Below are 22888 nucleotides of genomic sequence, written 5' to 3' on the forward strand. Positions count from 1 at the left end.
AGTAAATGTTTAACAGGAGCAGTCATACTGCTCATAATCTCCTCTATGTCGTTTCTCTAACTTTAAAACTAATCATACACTGCTTTAAATGTGCAGGTTTCTGACTCTACGGCTTCCAAACAAAGGAGCAGAACTTCTGATCTTGGATGCTCGGAGTCTGAAAATCACTCCCTTAGTCCGACATCGTCCACCTATAGCAGTCACGATATCTCACCGCTTTGCTCCAGTGCATCATGTTTTCTCAGAAAACACTGTCATAAGTTCTTCATCAAATTTTCTTCATGCAAGATCCTTCATAATCCACGGTGCCTAAACGTGATGCTATTTTGTTCATGATGCACATTTTGCACGTCCTGTAAAACCCGACCGGTCACCTGCAGCGGCTCGGTCCGGGCGCAGACCGACAGGCGCGCACACCAAGACCACAGGGTTGACTCGGCGCAGTGTGTGGTCAGGTTTGAAGATAAAAGATCAGTCGGTTTTCAGCCTGACCTCCAGTCTGTGTGCTATGTGTTCAGCGGGGAGGGCGTGTCATGTATGGTGACCACAGTGGATTCGCTGTAGTCGCTGGTGGTGCTGAACCGCTCCATGTGGTTCCCCTCCGTCATGCCGAGCTCCGCTCTGGACAGCTGGAAGCCGGCCTCGGACGGCGGGTTTGAGTTCGCCACGCTGCCCGACACAGAGTTGACCCCGATGGTGCTGAGAGGCATGCTGCCGTTGACCGTGGACTGGGACATCTTTGGACGCGGTTTGGAGCCTCCCAGGAGTCTAGCTGCATGTGTCCGCCTGGCCAAGAACAGAACAAAAGACTTTCAGACTCTATGATGTTCAGCTGCACATTTCAGCAAAACTTTGGTGTGAGTCCCTGAATAAAAACAACAGACAGAAGAGAAACGGTACAAACATAAGGAGCTATATGTAATACAAAAATAAAAAACCCAGATAAGATATAAATATAAAGAAACAGAAATTCAATCCAAATATTGTGATATTTTTCAGGAATGTAGCAGCAAACCAAAATAAAAAAAAACAAAAACACAAATTATACTTCTAAACCAGGCTACGAACATGTTGATATGTAATTTTAATTACATATCAAAAATACTCCTACATATCAAAAAAGAACTCCTAAACTTTCTTGCAGAAGAGGATGAGAGCCATTCAAAAAAGTCTATTAAATTCTGACTTTGACTGATTAAAACCTGGATTCTGAGATCAAAGTGTTTTTTTGTTAATGGCCTTCCATATTTTCTAAGTGTATTTTATTGCCACTTTATTTAATAGGATACGAGAAGCTAATGATTAATTGTGAAAAAGGAAAACAATACATTTTTTATGTTGTTTTTTTGACTGAATAAAATATGAAAAATGTGTTGTACAGTAGTACTCAGCCCCCTTCCATCTACTACCCATAAAGGAGATGCAGCAGAGAAATCCACGGGTCAGTAAGTATAGTCCTCATGCGTATAATGACGCTAGACGTCCTATTTGCATTTTGCCTCAAGCGGAGACATTTTCCTGTGCTAGAATGGCCTAGTCAAAGTCCACCCCTACATCGTATTGAGAACCCGTGGCAAGTCTGATGTTCACAGACGCTCTCCGGCCAATCTGACTTGAGTTCTTCTTCAGGGAATAAGGGACCAAAATATCAGCCTCTAGATATGCAAAAGCTGCCAGAGACCCTGCAGAACAGTTTTAAGCTGAGATTGCAGCGGCACACCACACTTGATGAATCTGAATGTAAAAGCAAATCATGTATTGTTTTTGCTCCATTTCACAGATACTTTGTACTTTATACCGATCACATAAAATCCTGCTGAAATAAACCAAAATATTTAGTTGTAGCGTGAAAATGGGAAAAAAGTCATAAGGCATTAATACATCCCGGTGTACTGTATGAGAACATGGGGGGATGTTGTCGATCTTTCAGGTTTAGACTCTTTTATAAATCCCATATATTCACACTGGACCAGACGAAAAGCTGGAAAGCTGCAGAAGGCATCCAGTTATCCCCGGATAAAAATAGATGCCGTATATAATCAAGGCGATTTAACATGCAGGAATGCCATCTCACCTGTTGTATGTCTTCAGGATGATGAGAACAACAGCAAGAATGATAATGATGCCTATGACAATGACGGCGATCATAGCGCCAGAGCCTGTGAAGCAGACAGACAGAAAGGGACGTGAATTTGATGGCAGCCTGCTTTTCACTCGAGCTTCCTTTTCCACAATCTCCACTCGGTTCACATTTTGTCTTCTGTCTGTGCCGCCACGTTTTGGAGTATCCTCCGGAAGTGTTGCATGGCAACGGGTAAACAAAACATGGCAAATATTTCCTGATATACATGCATGCATGGGCGCCACACCTGTACAACCTGTCACAAAAAAAAATTCTCTCTATGACGAAAGAGAATGCCGCTGATGAGACACGATGGGCGTTTAATGCCTGCAGGAAGAACGGCGAGTCGTTTTTGTTTCCAGCTAACATGGCACAGAGGGGAAAAGCATAAACAGGCACAAAACGTCAAACTTGTCTCTTACTCTGGATGAGGATTTGTTCCTGCGATTTGGTCACGGGGGTCGTGTTTGAGGGGACTGTGGTGACGGGCGCAGGGGAAGCAGATGAACTCATTTTCAGCGATAACCTGCAAGGAAGAGGAAAAACTGTGATTCCACAACCTGTTTAAAAAGATGTTGAAGCAATACTACCGCCTCTGCAGTAACTTTCAGTCAGATGGAGACAAGAACAGCATGAAGAGATTTCAAATATATACGTAACAAATAAAGGAATGAAAACGTGGCACAGCGACGTGGAAACAGCCAACACTGCAAAAACGGAACTAGAAATAAGTAAAATCTTCTTATAATGAGTGTATTTGTCCTTGCTTTGAGCAGGTAAATAAGAAATTTACTGTAATTTACAAGCTGTATTCTTGCACAAATGCCCTTTGCACAATCAATTCTGCACATACAAATGATTTTAAAAAAAACTCACCTGTACACTGTGACTTTCTCCTGCATTGTCTACATTTCAATTGTTTACTTTAAATCACTGCTGCACCTTATACTGTAATTTCATTCTACTGCAATTTTACAAGCTGTATGCAACGAAATTTCGTTCTGTACGCACTCTGTGCATACAAAATGACAAATAAAGTTGTCTATGTTCAATTCAATTCAATTCAATCTTATTTATATAGCGCCAATTCATGAAACATGTCATCTCAAGGTGCTTTACAAAGTCAAGTTCAATCATATTGTACAGATTGGGTCAGATTATACAGATTGGTCAAAAATGTTCCTATATAAGGGAACCAGTTGATTGCATCAAAGTCCCGACAAGCAGCATTCACTCCTGGAGAAGCGTAGAGCCACAGGGATGTCTAAGTCTAAGTCTTATTTCAAATGCAGGGTGTCTAATTATCTTATTCTAGGGGTCAAAATACTCATTCCATTGGCAGATAATCTTATTTACCTGCCCAAATCAAGGATAAATACATTAACTTTAAGAACATTTTACTTATTTTTAGATCCGTTTTTGCAGCCAAGGCATGCTTATTTGTACAGCTCTGTCGTTGCATAAGGCCATTCAAAGGCCTTTACATGAAAATAAAAGAGCTGTGGGAAAGGAAATTTGTTTTAACGACAAGAAATGTTTACGTCCAGTAAAATAAATCAAAGCCCAGCAAAATTAAATATTAAAATGTAACTTCTCATCAAGCAAATGGATAAGACATGATAACAGATGAAGTAATTAGTGAGCTGTATGGGAAAGCTGCAGTGAAAAGTAATGATTTCAGTCCTGATTTAAAGGAACCAGCAGCTTCTGCGTTTCTCAGGTTTCCAAGCAGTTTTTTCCTCAGTTCAGGAGGATAACAACTAAATGCTGCCTCCACCTCGTTTAACGCCGGTGCTCTGAGTGAGCACGCCTCTAATGACATATGGTTTGTCCTCGACAGCAACTCTGACACACATTTCGGTCCAAGATTTAAAAGTCTAAACAGTGCAGTGATTTAAGGGCTGGAGGGATTTGACCCAAGAACCTGGTGCTGGTCAGGACTTCTGATGGTTTTAGTGTAAAGACACCGTTAAAATAGTCTAACCGAATGAAAATAAAAACTTTATGATTTTTTCTCTTCTGTTACTGTGTTTTTTACTTTTCAAGTAGGCTGATTTGCTGATGGACTTTATGTGGAAGTTAAAATGTAGGTCCCCCACTAGAGGTTTCCTGAATGCTCTGCTGTCTTTTGCCTCACTGAATCCAGCTTTACTGTTGGATCTTCAACTGTGAACCAAAATAAAAGCCTTTTCTGCCTTTTCTGCAGTACGACAAAGGGAAATCTGACCCATCCACTCATTATGTTAATGTCAATGTCAAATTTATTTATATAGCACTTTAAAAACAGATGTAAAACTGCACCAAAGTGCTGTACAAGAACAACAATAACACAAATTGATAAAAACAGAGTATCAAAACACTTTTTCCAAAAAATGCAAAAGAATAAAAATGAGTTTTGAGAAGTGATTTAAAATGATCCAGGCTGTGGGCAGATCTAATTTGGAAAGGTAAATTGTTCTATAGAATAGGAGCAACAACAGAAAAAGCCCGATCTCCTTTCCTCTTAGGTCGGGTCCGAGGAACTGTCAGTAGCAGCTGATTATTTGATCGTAGGGTTCTGGACACTGACTGAAATTTTAAAAGGTCCCGAAGATAAGGGGGTGCTAACCCATTTAAAACTTTAGAAGTTAAGAGAATATTAAAATCTATTTGATAAAAGATGGGCAGCCAAGATTCCTAGCAGAGGTCTGACAAAACCGAGCTAAAGAAACAAGTATCAGATCTGGATTTGTAGTGTGAAGACTTTGGCCAAATAATATAACTTGACATTTACTGTTTTTACTTTGAGGTGAAGAAAGTTTGTTCCATCCAAGATTTAACTTCAGCTAAACAATCTATCAAAAGCTGAAGAGATTCATTTTTACCATTTTGTAGTTTAAGGGGCATAAAAATCTGGACGTCATCCGCAAAGCAATGAAAAGAGAGACAATGCCACCTTCCTCTTCAGTCCGTTAATCATCATGTCTGATTCATGCAATTTATGATTCTGCACATAAAGGAACCAGAAATTGTTATTAAAGGAACTGACATTAAAATATCTTTTATTCTAACATGGTTATGGGTGATGTTTATAATTTCATTTGTGGATGTCAGAGGACTAACAGCTGCATTTTGAGAAAAGGCCTTTTCAAAATAGTTAGACTTGAAGGAGATAAACATCCGTTTGTTAATGGAAAACAAACACATATGCATTACTCCTGAGCCATTTATTAACAGATATTTAATAAATCACCCTCATTGTTTGACAGAGAGCAGAACTTAATAGGCCAAGACTAAATAAATGAATAAAAATGGACCTGTGAGGGATGCCACACAACTCAGAGATCATGTTTAAAAAAAACATGACAAAAGTGAGTGAATAAATAGAAAAGAAGCTCCCTGTGAATCAAATGTTTGCAGACATTTTCACAAAGCATCGCAGGCGGTTCTGAGGTGTGAAATGATTCTGTTGATTAGTTGCAGACAATCAGCCGGTGAGATGTTAGCCCAGACACTGTTAAACAAATCTCACCAATTTTCTCTGTTTTTAGCCATGATTCTCTCAGCAGACACGCACAAATACTTTACTAAACAGAATTGTAAGTCTGAGTTTCTCTATTCCCGCATGCAGAATGTATGAAATCTGTTTTTTGTTTTTGTGCTCCAGCCTTCGGACAAACCGATCAACGCGTTGTTACCGACGCTTTGATCAGAAAACATTGTTTTGTGCAGGATCGTTGCAAGAAGACGTTGAATCAGGAACACAAGGTACAAGACTGGCTGTAGTTTAATTAGCGTATGAGTTGACAAAGAGGAGGACGAGACAGTGTGAAATTAAAGATAATCATGATGCTGATACGTGGATTTTGAAATCTGGGACTGCAAAGCCATAAAGAACAATACATGACTTATTTTTAAACTACTATACCAACAGACACAACACCTGGCCTTTGACGTTTTTTTTTTTTTTTTTTTGGCCTGACAATGTAACGCTGTTTCCGTCAGACAAAACAGATTTTCCTTGACCTCAGCGCAGTTTTCAGATCTCCATCTAACCTGGTGTTTTGCGTCACGCAGAGATCCTCTGTTGTTCCGGAGGATCCCTGATACCGTTCAGGAAACGCACAGCCGTGGGTGAGGGCTGTCCCTGCAAAACGATACGTTCCCCGGGTGGAGACAAAGGCTCGCCCACAGATACCGACTCATGCAGACCTCTGATGTAAAGAAAAACCATGTTACACCAGCTGTCACTCAACGGTTAACTTTACAGCGAGGCCTGTTTAAACAAATGCATTTCAGTTTTCTCTTCTGTGACCTGAAAACTGGAACAGGCTCATTGTTATCTACTTATTCTATTGCATCATATCACATAATCTCCCATTTAAAGTATACTGAATCCTAATTCAGATGAAATATTGCAGCAAACATTTTAAATTCGGGTTAACTGGGGTGTTGAGGGCAGTGAGGCTGCAGTGCGTCAACTGGGACTGAACCACAGCAGCAGATGGAACAGGAGGCGCAAGATTGCAGGATTTGCATTGGCAATAAAAAGATGAGAACCCCAGCACATGGATAGGCACATAAAACCAGTCTGCTGCAGTCTTTCCTGTCTAAATCTGATCCGCCTGTCCGTGGATTGCAGTCAAATTAACTGGAACGTATGCAAAACCTCTGAATCCAAAACACCCCTAAAGATTTGTCAAATTGTATAAACTTGTAAACTGCGGAGATTCAAAACGTGCTGGTGACCGTAGCTGTTGTGATAGGAAACGCTTTATTTAACCCCGTTAATCCTGATTTAATCTGATCCACCATATAACTTTGGAAAGCAAACTTCACAGAAAACACTCAAGCAGAAAAGGAAAAGCAGAATTAAAAATTAAAAGCTCAGAACGTAGCTGGTGGTTTTCTACAAAACTCTGAAAAGTCTCTTATTCTGTGTTGTTTTACTAAAACTCACGGGTTAACAGAAAAAAACACACTCCCATTTCAGTCAAATATATGTTAATCATAGTCAACAGGTTATAGTTTTCCAAATGATTCTTAAAATAAGGGTGCAGTTATCGCAAACACACCAAATTTGACCTTAAAAATAAATAAATCTTGACTGGAAAACGTGCGGTCGTCACGGCGACTCTGACCCATACGTACGCTCGTTTTGGAGACGGGGGAAATTAACGATGCCGATGGGAAAGTGCAGCCAAACTAAACGATGATTCCTATCAGACGTTCAATTTCACTCCATGTCAGACTTTAATCATAGATCAACTTCATCATAAGCATTCAAAACCGCTGTGGTATTCACTCTTGGACTGGTGACATAAATATACATAAGGACAGTTCAGATAAATAAAAAAACCGCCCCTAAGCCATCTTTAATCTTAAACCAAAGTCTTCCACTGCAAAAAGGGAACTAAAATTAAGTAAATTTTTCTCGAAATTAGTGCATTTTGTTCTTGATTTGAGCAGGTAAATATGATTATTTGCCAATGGAATAAGATTTTTGCACTTTAAGTAGGAAAAATTCATCTCCATCATAATTTTTCAAGTGCAGAATATATAATTATCTTATTTTTGTGGTAGAACTACTAATCCCATTGGCAAATAGTCTTATTTACCTGCTCAAATCAATGAAAAATACACAAATTTCTGAGAAAATGATGAGGTAATTATGTAATCATGCAGACGGATCAAAAACAGTTGAAATACTCCCTCTCCTACACTTTCCTCCTGTAATTACTGTTGGGTTTCAGAAATCTGAATTCTGGACCGTGAAACCTCTTTCCTGAGAGAGCAGTAAACATTTGTCAAAATTATATTTTAAATGTTCGTCTGATATGCAGAAAACGTTCCTCTACGCTGTAAAACCAGCTCCTTCGTCACACAGTTTTGCCTCTGTGCTTCTAACCTAATTAAATCACAAAAAGGGGACATTTATTTATTGAACGAAAAGATAAAATTTGTAATTTCATTAATTGCTGCGTCCTAGTGAATTTTTGTTGTGTAATCCTGAAAAAAATAGCATCTGATAAATATGCAGGTTCTTTAAATCTGTGCTAAAAATCATCTAATAGGAAATAAAAACATTCAAAAATGTTCATCCTTTAGAAGACATCATGATAGATTTTGAGCCAGGTTTTGTTTTTAATGCTCAGCCATGTAGTTACTTTTGTAGTGTCATTTTCTTTATGACAGACTGCACAGTTTTATGTTCAGTTATAACTAGATGTTTTTTTTAATAATTTCTAGTTTGTAAACAGTAAAAGGATGAGAAGCCCTGATATCTCCTCCTCACCGTCTCTCTTTACGAGCAGCTTCAGCCCAAAATGATTTATGGGAAGCTGCAGAGGCTCATGCAGGTCTAACCATCAAACTTTACAAGCCTTGCATGCCCTGCACCCAATGTGAATTTTCAGTCCACCGCTCCAAATTGTGGAAGTGACAATAATGAACCCTGACTGCCATGAAAATGACGAAGCAGAGAGTAAAATCCCTTCGCTCATCTCACAGGCCGTGCCTCTTGAGGAAAGAATCAAGCTTTCGTTTTTATTACCAGGTGATGAGAGGCTTGTTTTAGGTATTTATTTTTTTTGTGTGCTGAAAGTGTTATCCAGCTTCCTGCTCGACGGCAAACACGGCATCACAGACTCTTCAAGTGTTGGCACACTAGTGAGCGCAAAGGTTAATAATGACATCCATCACGTTCGCTGTTTACAGACCTGACAGCTCCAGATAAGTGATTGGATTGTACGCTGCGAAAGGTTGGCAACGCAACCGCTTTGGTAACATAAAGCAGGATGTTATGCAGCTGAGGATGGAACAGATTTACGAGACCACTTGTTAAAAAAAAAATAATTAAAACCTAAACAGGGACATATTCAGGCCCCCAAAACATTTGTTTTGTCCCGGACCTTAAGAGCAGTAACCAAATCTTTACGCTCTCCTGCTTAGCCCTGCTGTGAAGACATACATGCATGCGGAGGCTCTGATTTTTTGCAACGATTTATATGCAAAAACTGACTGACAGATCGTGGCAGTTATGTGAAAGAAAGAAAAGAGAGCTCCAAGGATGCAAACGTGTTGGAAAAATGTGACAAAATGAGCAAAAAAGAATCAGCGTCCGGCTTTATGGCTCTGACACTGGAGAGCTGAGTGCATTTATTAGAAAATGAAAATCACTGCAAACCTTCACAGATCCCCGTGGTTCTGTGTTCTTTTGTTGATTTAAAGCTTTGGTTAAAATGGCAAATAAAATAAGTATATATTTGATATAAAAAGAGGCACAACAAGGAGCCTTTTGATGAAAATGCTGGATTAAAAAAAAAAAGGGAAGACTCTCAGTCACACTAAACGAACATCAGTTTGGACCGAATCTTTGAAACAAGAAACATTTTCTATTTCCAACACCCCTTTTAACTTTATTATTCCTTTCTTCAGTCAGCAGGTAAAATGTTTATTTTCTTCTTATCTCCATCCATCACCTTTTTATTGTCCCTTAATCTCCACTGGTCAGTGGGAGAGAAGAAGACACAACCTGGACAGGTGGTCGATACATCGCAGGACAACTCAGACGCAGTAAAAACAATGACGTACCCACACATATTTAGAGGTACCGGTTACATTTTCGCATTGCCAGAGAAAGTTGGAGTTTCCTGAGAGGCAGGGGGGGCATGCACGCATGACGTAGGAAGACATCTGGCTGAGATTCAACCCATCTGCTGTTCATAATTTCTGTAAGGGATTCCATCTTTGCACAATTATCTCCAGAGGCTCCAGAACAGCGTCTTTATTGTCAGGTTGTTCAGATTTTTTTTTTTAAATCTTTCTGCCTCTGATATCTGCCTCTGCCGCTGCACTGTAACTGTGACCATAACTGTAATAAGTAATGTGCAATAACTAATGTGCAATAATCTAATTAATACACTGGGCCACAACCCGTGCAATAATCCTGATGTAGTGACTTCTGCTGCTATCAACACCTGAACATATGTACAAATGTATACAATGTATATGCACATATATACGCGTAGGTACGTATGTATGTAGGCGCATAGATATATGTATATATATAAGTATATAGATATGTTTATATATATATATATATATACCACTATGAATGTAAATAAGACATCATATGCCCACTCCTATTTCCTTTTTTGTATTTTTTGGTATTCTTTTTGATCCATTGTATATATGAAGATTCACTGTATATAACTGAATGCACCTTCCCTACTCTGCACCTTCTTGTATGAGCCGATGTGACGAGTGAATTTCTCCATTGTGAGATCAATAAAGACTATCTTATCTCATCTTATGATGCTGCTACCCTAACAGATGATGGCAGAAGAGATTTAGAAAACCTGGAAGATCTGCAGCATCTTTCCTGCAAACACTGACACAAACTACTTGTGCCCAGCCTCGCTGGCATCTCTAGACCAGTCTGTAATCTGCATGAACATCAAGGGCTTTCCACCACCTCCACAGCGTCTCCCATGATGGAAACAGTCTTTGTTGCTTTCCCGTTTCTCCTGAAATCTACAATCATCCCCTTTGTCTCGCTCACATCCAAGATAAGATGGCTGTTCCCACGCCATGCATCAAAGCGGACCACGGGATCTCTGTCCTCAGCGTTTGGCTGCGTGGATCTGAGTATTTCTGCAGATGACAGAACTCGTGGTGGAAAGTGAGAAGGAAAGTATGTTTATTTTGTCCTGCTGACCACCTGGTCAGACGCACAACCCTTCAGTCTCACAAGCTGCGGCCTTTTTGTCAGGTAGTCATTGATCCAGGTGATTGTGTAGGGATCCCTCTGTGTCTTCTGATTGTAAATCAGCCGGAACCGTGTTAAATCCTCTTCCACCGAGCTGCTTCTCAAGCCGATGCTCTTCTGTGGGCGGCCAAGTCTTGCTAGGTTAGCCTTTGTGCCACACAGCGGTGGACTTATGTTAATTAGAAGACGTTTTGATGTCCGGTTGTTGCACTGGGTTTCACATGGAGATTTTAGAGTAGAGAGGGCCTGAGTAAAAATGAATGTCACGCTTTAGATTTTATTTGCACAATGTGCTCTAATGTTATGGTTGTAACGTGATAAAATGTGGAAAAAGGCCAAGGTTTGTGAATCCCTTTGCAGGACGCAGTAGATCCACTGAGCTATATAATACACTGGAGTGCTAATCACCGTCTGTTTGAACGAGTCGCTTTGAAGCCACCAGCCGCCATATTGGTACTCCCTATTTCCCCTCAGTAACTAGGGAATATGTGCGCTACAGCATCGAATAACGAGGATTTTCTTATGTTCAGGGGGGGCTTAAGACTTTTAAAATGTCAAATGCCATATAGTTTTATGTTATGTTCTAAAAATATCAAGTACTGAGAAAGTCATGTGCTGAAATATTTTGCATTTTATTCATTTAAATATATATGTTTAACATTTATAAATATATAAATAACAATATACAAAAACATATATTTACATATGTGTATACATATATATACATATACACATACTTATATATATATATATATATATATATATATATATATATATATATATATATATATATATATATATATTTAATATGAATAACATGTAAAATATTTCAGCACCTTATTTCCTAGTAGTTGATAGTGTTAGTACATCCACTGACTGTAGAATTACCTGTGAAACGTTTTCACTCAGCCAGAAAACTGCTTGTTGTTGCAACCAAATCCTGTGGGATTCTGTGAGAGTAGGGAGTAGCAAGATGGCGGCCAGTGACTTCAGTTTTTCGGCAAAATCAGCACTCCAGTGTATTATATAGCTCAGTGAATAGATCAGCGGCTGCAAACAACGACACACGCGCGGTTCCCTCGCGGTGAGATACCCATGGAGAAAATGTGAAAACCACATAACCAGCTAGCTGCATGACAAAAATGCAATCGCTCTGGTATTTCAGCTTCATGTGCAGAACTTTTGTTCATTTTAAAACACGTCGTGTGAGACGGAGGAGATTCCTTGGAAGAAGAAACACCTACTTTTCACACCTTAAACCAAATTACATGCAGCTGACTCTGACGCCACTCCCTACCCCAATGCTGCTCCGTGATAATACCCCATACGAATGCTCAGCAGTGACTAATAAATGTACTCTGAGCAATGCTGGTGGAATGATTTAGGCGAGTTAGGGTTGCTTTAAAGGCGGCGGGAGGTCAGGCAGTTTATCAAGCAGTTACCAGCACCGCTGCATGAGTTAGTGTCCAACTTTAAAGCCTAATCTGGAGGCTATGAATAGCTTAACTTCACAGGAGTGCAGTCTTTTACAGCTTCTTTACCAGCTGCTCTGGTTTTCCTGCATTTAGTGGACGAAGTTAAGTACCAACCATCATAAACATGCATCCGTTTTCAATCGTGACATCAAACGAGAATTTAGCCAGCCAAAAACAGCGTTAAAAACACCGGATGTGTTAATTGCTATTTAAGGTTTTGTTTGGGCTAAACGTATACTCTATCCGTTTAGTCCAAAGGTCCCCAAATTATGGCTAATCAGAGACAACGTTTTAATTGCGTTGTAGCTCTGTTTAGATGGACGTTACTGTCGGTTTTTCTGTGTATTCAACAAAAATGTGCTTGGGGGAGAAAATGTAACAGACTTGAATCCAGGACCATGAGCCTGTAAGGTTGAAATGAGGGACAATCACTGAACACAAAGTAAGTGTTTGTGGTTTTCTGTATTAATAGCCTCCTGTTAATCTTTTGTCCAAGTCATCCGGAACTTTTATTCTGAAGCTTTGACCCTTATTGTGGAGCCACGACTAAAACTACCTGGAAGAAGAAGAAGCTGGGATCTCCTTTCCCATCTGTCTACCCTGGGAAAACGACCTTTTCTATCTCTTGGCTACTTGCCTGGGTCGTGGGGAACGAGACCTGACAAAGACCATACCGTGGCTCCATTAATGAGGTCCATCCCCGATTTCTAAAAACAGGGACCAACACTTCAGTTCTCTAAAAATCTCTCACCAACCAAGGCTTGCCTGCACAGGAGAAACTGTTTCATTTTTACCAGCAGCACAAGTCTGGATTACACGCCCTCAGTGGCCGGACGACCTCTGTTACACGCGGACTTGAGAAACAGAGAAAGAAGAGAGTAAACCCTGTGGTAAATTCTTCACCTTCAAGAAGAATACCAGGTTCCTTATTCAGAAATGACAAAAATGGACTGACTGACCACACCGGACCGAAAAGTTGTCAAATCTTTTCCTCTCGTAAACAAAATGGGATGGAAACAACTCCTGCGGATTGCTAACAAAGAAACTAACCGCACATAGCATAGCATAGCATAGCATAGCATAGCATAGCATAGCATAGCATAGCATAACATAGCATAACTCTAAATACTGGGCATGACACCAGTTAACATACTGAATCTGAGTTAAATGTGTTTTTGCTTTGATTTATTCTGATGCTTGTGAAGTAACCAGGAAAAGATGTGAATATCCTGCTACCAAAACCCCACATCCTGATCTCTTCCACATGTATTGAGACGCCAACAATGTAACATGCAACATGTGGTCCATCAGAGCGGCCATCTTGTACCATTCTTCTGATGCAGCCATGCAGCCACCCTGTCAGAGATCCTCTCTTGTTGCTTCCCTCTTACCTTTATCCAGAGACACACAGATACTCCTTCCTCGTTTATAGTTGGTGCACTAATAAATAACTAATATTACTATTAATTTCTGGAATAATTAACTGTCTTAAGACCCTTATTGATATTTGCCAGGAAGGAGTGCTCTTATGCTGTACATCAGTGGCGTTTCTCCATAAGAGAGATTTCCCAAATATTGTAGTTTTAAAAAATTGTTGGACCAAATCCCTCATTTAATCTCATTTTACATGCCGACAGCCTATTATTGCTCACATTTACTGTTAAAGTTGCACAAAAGCTTTAGAATCACTTTAAAAAAATAAAACATAAAAAGCTTCTACATTTTTTTTTAGATCTGAAATGCATTTGTTGTCCAGTTACATTGTACTTCTGTTAAATTCACTTCCTCATCAGCTGGTCTTTTCCTAGTAAAAACAGTTCGTTTCTCTTTCCTCCAAACGCATCAAATTCAATGTCCCCTCTTCCACCGTGAATGAGCAAATCATGCCCTCTTTTATTTCAGATAGACGCCTCGACGCGAACAGGAACTCTTCAGTTTCCTCTTCCCTCTCCGGCGGGGAAAGAAGAGGCCGAGCTGAAGGGCAGTTCGGCTTTGCATCCTACAGAACTGTAAATACAGCGGTCTCCAGCACACACAAACACAATCAGAGCGTGACCTGCAGCAGATTTCGCACAGCGTCAATATTTGAGAAGGTTAATGAGGAGAACAGAGGGCCCATTAGCCGCCTTAGAGGAGGAGATAGGAAATTTGAGTCCAGAGAAGTGGACTTCCCACTTCATTTGCTTCTCCGCCCTGTCATACGGGGCGAGAGATTTAGCTGTGGCGTTTACTGATCTGAATCAGTCATCAAGGGATGAAGCAGCGTGACGTCACTGAAAAGTCACGCGTCAGAAGAAACGATGGATGTGTTTAAAATGACTAAAGAAAAGAAAAAAAGAACAAATATGAGAAGCAAAACTCTTAAAGGCGACAGATGTGATAACAATAGAAGATTCCTGTTTTGTTAAAGGTGGTTGTTTCATGTAAAGCAGAACATTAAAGAAACAAATGGGTTCCTTTGTTCCTGAAACACCTGTTGAAGTCCAAGAATCCCTCATAAAAGAGAAGCAACATGTATAAAAAAAAAAAAAAAAGAAAGCTGGAAAAAGAATCCACACCGACGCTCGACAGCTTTCACGGCTCCCAGCACACGGTTCGGTTGTGAAAAGACAAATTGATTGTCGTAGCGAAGGAAAAGTGCTTCTGAGCCATCCAGTAAACAAGCCTTTATTCCAGTCAGTGCTTCTGAAGCAGAGATTTGAGTGACACGTTCATTGAAAGGGTCTAAAACAGCCTGATGGGTGTAAAACATTAAAGAAAAAGAAGAGACAAAGCCATTCAGAAATGGGTAAACAGTTAAGAAAGGACAAACAAGAACTCATCATCCATCATGGATTCCTGTCCGGGACTTTGGGACAAACACATCCAGCCGTCGGCTTATCAGAGCGAGAGATCTGTTTGAAATTACCCTCCATAGCTTAGGTTTAATTTGTTGTCACATTTATCTCAGCGCTTATCTGAGTTCAGTGTGATAACATAAGAAAGTACACACGACTGCGGACAGTGTTCAAATACAACGATTAAAAGGGAACTTTAAAGCCAGAAAAACGTAAGATTTTTTTATGCGGTGCGTAAAGACAAAAGACAAACCGCATAGTATCTGCGTTCTCACTTAAACGTTACCGATAATAAAATAAAGGGTGTTTTCAGACGAATGTAAAAATGTTATGATTGCAAAATTCATGTCTCATTTGAGTTTTTCATTTGTGAAGGAGGGAAAAAATGCTAAAATAATGAATCAACTGTGATAAAACCACAGTTTTCCACCAGCCACACAGGAATAAAAGTCCCTTGAATAGAACCAGTCTGACAACATGAAATAGGCTTAGAGAGCTCAAAAAGCAACACATCTTTCTGTATAATTTAAAAAAAAAAAATCATGAAAAGATAAAAAAAAAAATAATCATTGATATTTATCAGTCTGGAAAGGGTTGCAAAGCCATTTATAGGGCTTTGAAAATGGAGAGTTCAGAGGCTGACCATTGCTGACCAAACAGAACGGCAACTTCTTGGATGATCCCACCCCGGATCTTTGGGAAAATATTATTTGCAATGAGGTTTTGGAGGGTGCACATCTGGCAACATCTGGTGTAAGATCCACAAAGAGAGAACTACAAGCTCACAGTCAAAAACGGTGGAGGCGGTGTGATGGTCTGGGATGGCGTTGCTGCCCCAACCCATGAACTGGTGGAACCTTGAATTCTGCTCCCTGTCAGAAAATCCTGAACAACAGTCTGTGGGCTTAAGCCCCGGCGGGAAACAATCCTAAACACGCCACCAAGTCCACCTCTGGATGGCTCAGAGGGATAAAACGAAGGTTTTGGGGGTGGCCTAGTCAAAGCTCAGACTTGGCAGGACCTTAAGCATGCTCTAAAACCCTCCATTGTGGCGAATTGAAATAGTTTAGTAAGGAGGAGTGGGCCACAATTATCTGTAGCAAATTTATCGCACACACAATATTTCTACCAAGGTGGCACAACCAGGTTTAGAGGGCAATTACTCTTTTTTTCATCCAGGGACATGTTGGTTTAGCTGCTGTGCCCTAATAAACACAATCGTCATTTAAAAAAATGCCTCAGATGATCTTTTCCTGACATTAAAACATGTTTGATGATCTGAAACGTTTAGGAGGGACTTTAACAGCACCGACACAAGAAATCAGTAAAGCGGCATTTACTTTTCCCGTTTTCCCTCTTTTTTGAAGACGTGATAAATTCAACAGACGTGTAATTTCAGCTAGAGACGTGCTTCCTGACGGAGATGGCGACTCCAACGTCTCCTTTCCCTGATTTAGATGTTCACATTTAGACGCCGGCTGAATCAGAGGTTTGAAAAGTGAGCCATCATTTATCACCTGAGTTCTCACGCAGCTACAGTCACAAACAAACACACAAATCATGGCAAACAATGCAACCCTACCTAGTGGAGCCTTCAGAGGCAGCTCTGTGACCTGCCGCAGTGACCCTTTCCAGCGAGGAGGCCCCTCTGTCAGCGGGCTGAGGGCGGCATGGTCCACCTGTTGGGGGCCCGGAGACAGACGGGAACGCAGCGAACTCCCAGAGGAGAGAAATACGAGTGCGGCCGCGACCAGAAAGCAGGAGAGCTGAAGAGCAGGCAGGGAGAGAGTTTGAAATCAAGCAGAGGTGTGTCGGTGTGTGCTTTCAGTGATTGTTGTGGGAGGGGAGAGAAGGAGGAGGAGACTCTGAGAGGATCCATCCCAGGGCAGGCAGCTGGTTTTTCTGGTCCTTCCGCCCGGGCCTTAGGTGTGCCGGCCGGGGCCGCCGATCAAAGGCAGCGTCGACTCCAGACTGCTTTCACCACAGCCGCGGCCTCCGGAGAGCGTCCTGCATGCACCTCAGGCAGCGGCCTGAACAGAAATGTTTCAACGGGGGAGGCAGATGGGGCCAGTTAAACTAAAAGCCATAATTTCAGGATTTTATTCTACTGTCATAAAGACTTAAGTAAACGACTACTGATATCTTTTGGTTTATTGTTTGATTTTTAATCCAATCTAATGTGCATATACCAATAACAGAACAGTTAACATTTTGAGTTGAACAAGAGCTCCTTTTTATTGTGTTATTATATCAGGAATAAGATGCACATTTAGTCATTTATTGAAAAACAAAACAATTACCAGGGGAAATACAAATAAAGGCACGATACAAGTTAAGATAAGATAAGATAAGATAAGATAAGATAGTCTTTATCGATCTCACAATGGAGAAATTCACTCGTCACATCGGCTCATACAAGAAGGTGCAGAGTAGGGAAGGTGCATTCAGTTATATACAGCGAATCTTCATATATACAATGGATCAAAAAGAATACCAAAAAATACAAAAAAGGAAATAGGAGTGGGCATATGATGTCTTATTTACATTCATAGTGGTCTATATATATATATATATATATATAAACATATCTATATACTTAAATATATACATATATCTATGTGCCTACATACATACGTACCTACGCGTATATATGTGCATATTCATTGTATACATTTGTACATATATACATACATGAATGTGTACTGACTTATGTTCAGGTGTTGATAGCAGCAGAAGTCACTACATCAGGATTATTGCACGGGTTGTAGGACAGTGTATTAATTAGATTATTGCACATTACTTATTGCACATTACTTATTACAGTTATGGTCACAGTTGGCTGACTTGCTGGCTGTGCATAATGGGGGGAAATGCTAAACTGATGCTACTACAATTAACACTAGCGAGTCGGGGGGGGGGGGGGGGGGGGGGGGTGGCCAGGACAGGACACCCCCTGGTGGCGCCATTGATCTCAGGTAAAGGTGTAGAGGGGACTTGAGGTCAGGTGGATTGAGCTTTGAGGGCCCTTGGGGGTGGGGGAAAAAATACAATAAAAACATAAATGTGTCTCTTAAGTTAATTGCACTACATTTATAAAATGCAGACTTTGGCTGAAAAAGTGTTGCTTCAGAGTGATAAATCTGCTTATCTTTGCACAAACCTCTCTTGTACGGAGTTGAAAATTAACCACGTGAACTACATGTTCCGACGGTGTTTGGGTGTGTTATGAGAAGAAAATGTTATGAGAAGAAAAAAAAAAAAAGCAGCTACCGAGACGCCGGGATCAAGCTTCACTTTCCCTCCAGGGGTTTGGGTGGAGCCCACTATGATAAAGCGAGGCAGAGCTGTGCTTTTATGAATAAAAAAAAAATCCTGTAACCCAGCTTCACTTGAGCAGAGCTGCATTGTTTTGAGTCCCCTAACGTGCTGAGAGGGATGCACATGACCTGCTTGTGTGTCCCCCCCCTGCTCGGCCGTGCAGAGGACCATTGTGCGACCGTTAAGTGGATAAAAGGTGGAGGTCAGGTTTCACAGCGGAGAACAAAACATGTTACAAAAGGGAATCCTGGTCTCCATCCAGTGGCGACGGCGCAAACATCCCTGTGGGCTCCAGCTGTGCCGCTGCACCAATCTGAGGCTGGATCTTTCACTGTGGAAGTATGCTTTAAGGAAATATAGTCGAGTCTAGACAGCAAGAATGGCAGGAATCCTGTCAGACGCTCTTCAGTATCATCTAAAAAGTATGTAAATAAAACTACTAGATTTTGCTTTTCAAGGTTTTGAAGGCACAATTTCTTATTAAATAAAGCTCAAACCTTTTTGTGCTTCATCACGTCACAGTTTTTTCTATTGTTTTCACAGTCACATTTTTTTTAGGATTTCATGGGAAAGGCCAACCAAATCAAAAAATAGTGCCAAGTTATAAATTAGTTTAATGGTTTAAATGTTTGCTTAAAAATAGTTTGAAAACCCCCGAAATTGTAGATTTGTGTTCTGGCCCACCGAGCTGATTCTTCATAGAAACACTTGGTGCACTGCAATAACGGATCTAAAAATAAGTAAAATGTTCTTAAAGTTAGTGTATTTGTCCTTGATTTGAGCAGGTAAATAAGATTATTTGTCAATGGAATGAGTATTTTGACCCCTAAAATAAGATAATTAGATATACTGCACTTGAAATAAGATGATGGAGATGAGTTGTTCTTATTTTAAGTGCAAAAATCTTATTCCATTGGCAAATCATCTTATTTACCTGCTCAAATCAAGGACAAACATACTCATTTTAAGAACATTTTACTTATTTTAAGTTCTGTTTTTGCAGTGTGCTGCTTTGCGGTAAGAAATTAAAACTTTTTCCCCTTCTGTTTGACAAAATAGCTGGTGAGATGTGATGAAGACCATCTGTGAGCATCTATTTCCTTCGTTACCACAGATTCACACTTGGGTGTGGATCTGGACTTTGACTAGGCCATTCTAACCCTGGAATATGCTTCCACTGTGGCTCTGGCTGCATGTTTAGGTTTGTTGTACCTCTGGATGGCGAACCTTCGCCTCATTCTCAAAGTCTTCACAGCCTACAGCAGGTTTCCTTTCCAGGATTTCCCTGTGTTTGGCGATCATCCACCTTCCCGTGCTGGATTTTTCTGCCAGTCTTCCATAGAAGCAAGACGTGTGCAGCACTCAGCAGTTGTCCTTTAGACATATTCTTCTACCTGAGCTGTGGCTCTTTGCAGCTCCTCTGGGTAATGCTCTGCTTTCCCAACCATATCTTGGTAAGTCTGCAGGAGGTCCAGCCTCTCTCCAGGTCCAGATGAACAGAGCTCTGTGAGACGTATAACCCAACTCTGCTTTAAACCGAACCAGAACCTTCTCCCTGACCCGTCTGGTGAGTTCTATGGTCTTCATGATGCTGGTCTGAGGCCTTTACTGCAGAGCTGGATTCATACAAAGAATAAACGATGCACCGATAGGATCCATTTATCAACTGGAAGACCTCTGAAGGCGCCGTTTGCTGCACTGGATTTGTTTTGCAGGTATCACATTCATGGGACATTGATAAAAAGAAAAAAACTATAAAAACGTGAACATTTTTGCAAGCCACTGTCTCTGTAACCTACAATTAAAGCAGTCCGGAGCTTCTGGGCAGGGATCCACGTTAACCTGATCCTGCAGGAACCTTCTGTAGGTGTGCACGCCTCGTCACGTTCAACAGTGAGGGTCATTGTGAAGAGGAATTCCCCACCCCACCAGGAGAGGGGCTTTTTGTGCCGGGCCTCACCTCACAGCTGCTGCACGGCTTTCACCACCTGAGTGACTCTGCTTGTTTTCACGGCAGCGACCCAGGTGCTTCGAACATGCATTTTTTTTTTTAGTCGTGCTGATTGTGAAATCAGAGGTGAAGGTATTCCACAGTTATGTTGTTTCTCCACTCGTGCAATAATGAAGGAAGCGGCATTCATCCTTCTCTCTCCCCCCCCAGGGCTGAAAGGAGGAAACTGCAGCTGTAACACAATAAGCTGCAGAAATGCACAGTCACCTCGCATTGCATGCAATACATTTCACATACGGTGGTTCTTGCTGAAAGCGTTATTAACTCAGCTCTGCAGCTCCTGGACACTGGAATAAATGCAGTATTAACTAGTGGGTGCGAGGTACAGAAAGATTTAACCACATGTCTGCCTTGATAAATCTTTATGTGCTTTCTAGTTTTGCATTTCAATGAGTTGCAAAAACCAGGCTGCCTTTTCTTTCTGCCAATACTGCAGCGTTTCAAGAACGGAAACAATAAAACCTCCTCCGGGTTTGAAATTAATTAGCTCTTAATTGGTAACAAGCGTGTGGTGAAAGTAATAATGCGTTAGCTCTCAGCTGTTTTCTTTGGGAAGCTGTCTTTTTTTTTGCACGGCATCGATTATTTTCTTTGGTCAGATTTCAGGCCACCAGGCGGAAGAAGTGCAGCATAAGACCCGGATCTAGGATTCAAACCCTGTTCTGCTGGTTGATTACAACAAATAATCATAATACTAAGGCCTTAAACAACTCGAATCAGTGCTGAGGTCAGAAATTCCTCCCAAACGCATCCCTGATTTGATCACCTGTTGCAGTGGATCCTTTAATTAGAAACATAATGCAGGATTGTGCAGCGGATTTGTTTCGACTCTTTAGCAGGTGAATCAGTTTCGTCTGCGACCTGCTGAAGGCTGAAGCAAACTCACATCAATCTGCCAAAACATGCACCAACATTCAGCTGGAAACGGCCAACCTTCAGCCAACACAATCAATGCATCTGCTTTTTAAATCCCTTCTGAATCTTCAAGGCTGCGACACATTAGAAACGCGGGCCTGTAGCAGAGAACCACCCAAAAACAAACAACAGAAGGCATGGCTTTTAAAAATGAGTCTTTATGTCTTTCTCTATGTGAAACAAATGACTTTCTTTACTACACAAATAGAAGCAGATAACTGTCAGAGAGACCATGTCTGAGAAATACGTACAGAACATGTAAAATACACATACTGGTATTATACAACTGTAAATTATTGCTTGTTTTTTTTTTGCTACGTTGTTTTCTGGATTCCTACAATATTCAGACACAATATTCAGATCTCAAAGAAACGTTACAACAGTGACAGTATTAACGGTATTACTGAGCTATTTAAGTTCCCCAGAAGTAAATGAAACATTCAAACCGAGTCAATGTCGAACAACAACACCAAGACAGTTGGTTTTGATCGAGCATCTTCAGAAAACGTGTTTTTTTTTTTGTTGTTATTTATTTTTATTTTTTTTTACATCCCCTCCCATTAGAACAAAGCCAAGGAAAGCTGTAACAAACCGCACACTGAGACTGGCCTCAGCGAGAAAAGAAAGAAAAACACTTGGCATATGTACATAAATATACATCTTCTTCTCAGCTGTGACCAAAGCGCACCGGTTTAAATCTTCATGACCACAGAGTGAAATAAAATGAAACAAACGGAGAAAAAAAAAAATAAAAAAAAAAGAGAGAAGAGTGTTTCCTCCTGCTCTGCGGCTTCTTTTTTCCTTTAAACCTTCAAACTGTATTGGCTTCAGCGCGGCGCCAGCGAAAAGTCCAGAGAGAGCCATTCCTCAGGGGGAAAGAAAAATAAGTTTTAAGTGGACAAAAACATAAAAAAAACAAACAAAAAAACACACACATTGATATATTTTTCTCTTTTTCTGCTGTGCCGTCCTGCCTTCCTTCAAAATGCACGAGAACATGCGTCCCAGCAGCATCGTTCCTATAGATCCAAAAGGCCTAAAGGGTTCACTGGAGTGTTTCACTCACTGCAATATAATGTGCTGGTGAAAAAAGGCTGACCAGGTGCTGAGTTTGAGATAAAAGCTTTGCCTCAAATAAATAAAAAAACAAAAAAAACAACCCTTGCATACAGACGTGTCTCTTTCTTAACAAGGTTAAACAGCCAAAGAAAGGTCGGATATAAAGCTGCCAAATGACGTGAGATTCAGACACCTCTTACAAGCAGTTATTCCTGTTTCCTCAACAAGCAGCAGGTGAAATACGCGACTGACTTAATATAAAACGCTTAAACATCCGCGTCTCCGCGCCGCTGCCGCCGACGCGCGGCGAATAATTGCTTTGGTCGGTCGTCTCCTTTCTTCCTTGCCCCCTTTTTCTCCCCTCAGCCGGCTGCAAAAGGAATCAAAAGAAACTATTTCGAC

General features: G+C 40.8%; 1 protein-coding gene across 1 annotated transcript; it reads right to left on the reverse strand.

Annotated features, from left to right (window-relative positions):
* Positions 1 to 16994, reverse strand: LOC110368651 (non-compact myelin associated protein). The gene is made up of 4 exons (XM_021317523.2): positions 16766 to 16994; positions 2545 to 2648; positions 2075 to 2159; positions 1 to 786 (listed from the first exon to the last, which is right to left on the reverse strand). The coding sequence occupies exons 2-4, from the start codon at positions 2633 to 2635 to the stop codon at positions 507 to 509; spliced, it is 456 nt and encodes a 151-aa protein (XP_021173198.2). The 5' UTR covers positions 2636 to 2648; positions 16766 to 16994; the 3' UTR covers positions 1 to 506.
* Between the last annotated feature and the right edge of the window lie 5894 nt (positions 16995 to 22888).

This window comes from Fundulus heteroclitus, chromosome 19 (assembly GCF_011125445.2).
Source record: "Fundulus heteroclitus isolate FHET01 chromosome 19, MU-UCD_Fhet_4.1, whole genome shotgun sequence".
Taxonomy (NCBI): Eukaryota; Metazoa; Chordata; class Actinopteri; order Cyprinodontiformes; family Fundulidae; genus Fundulus; species Fundulus heteroclitus.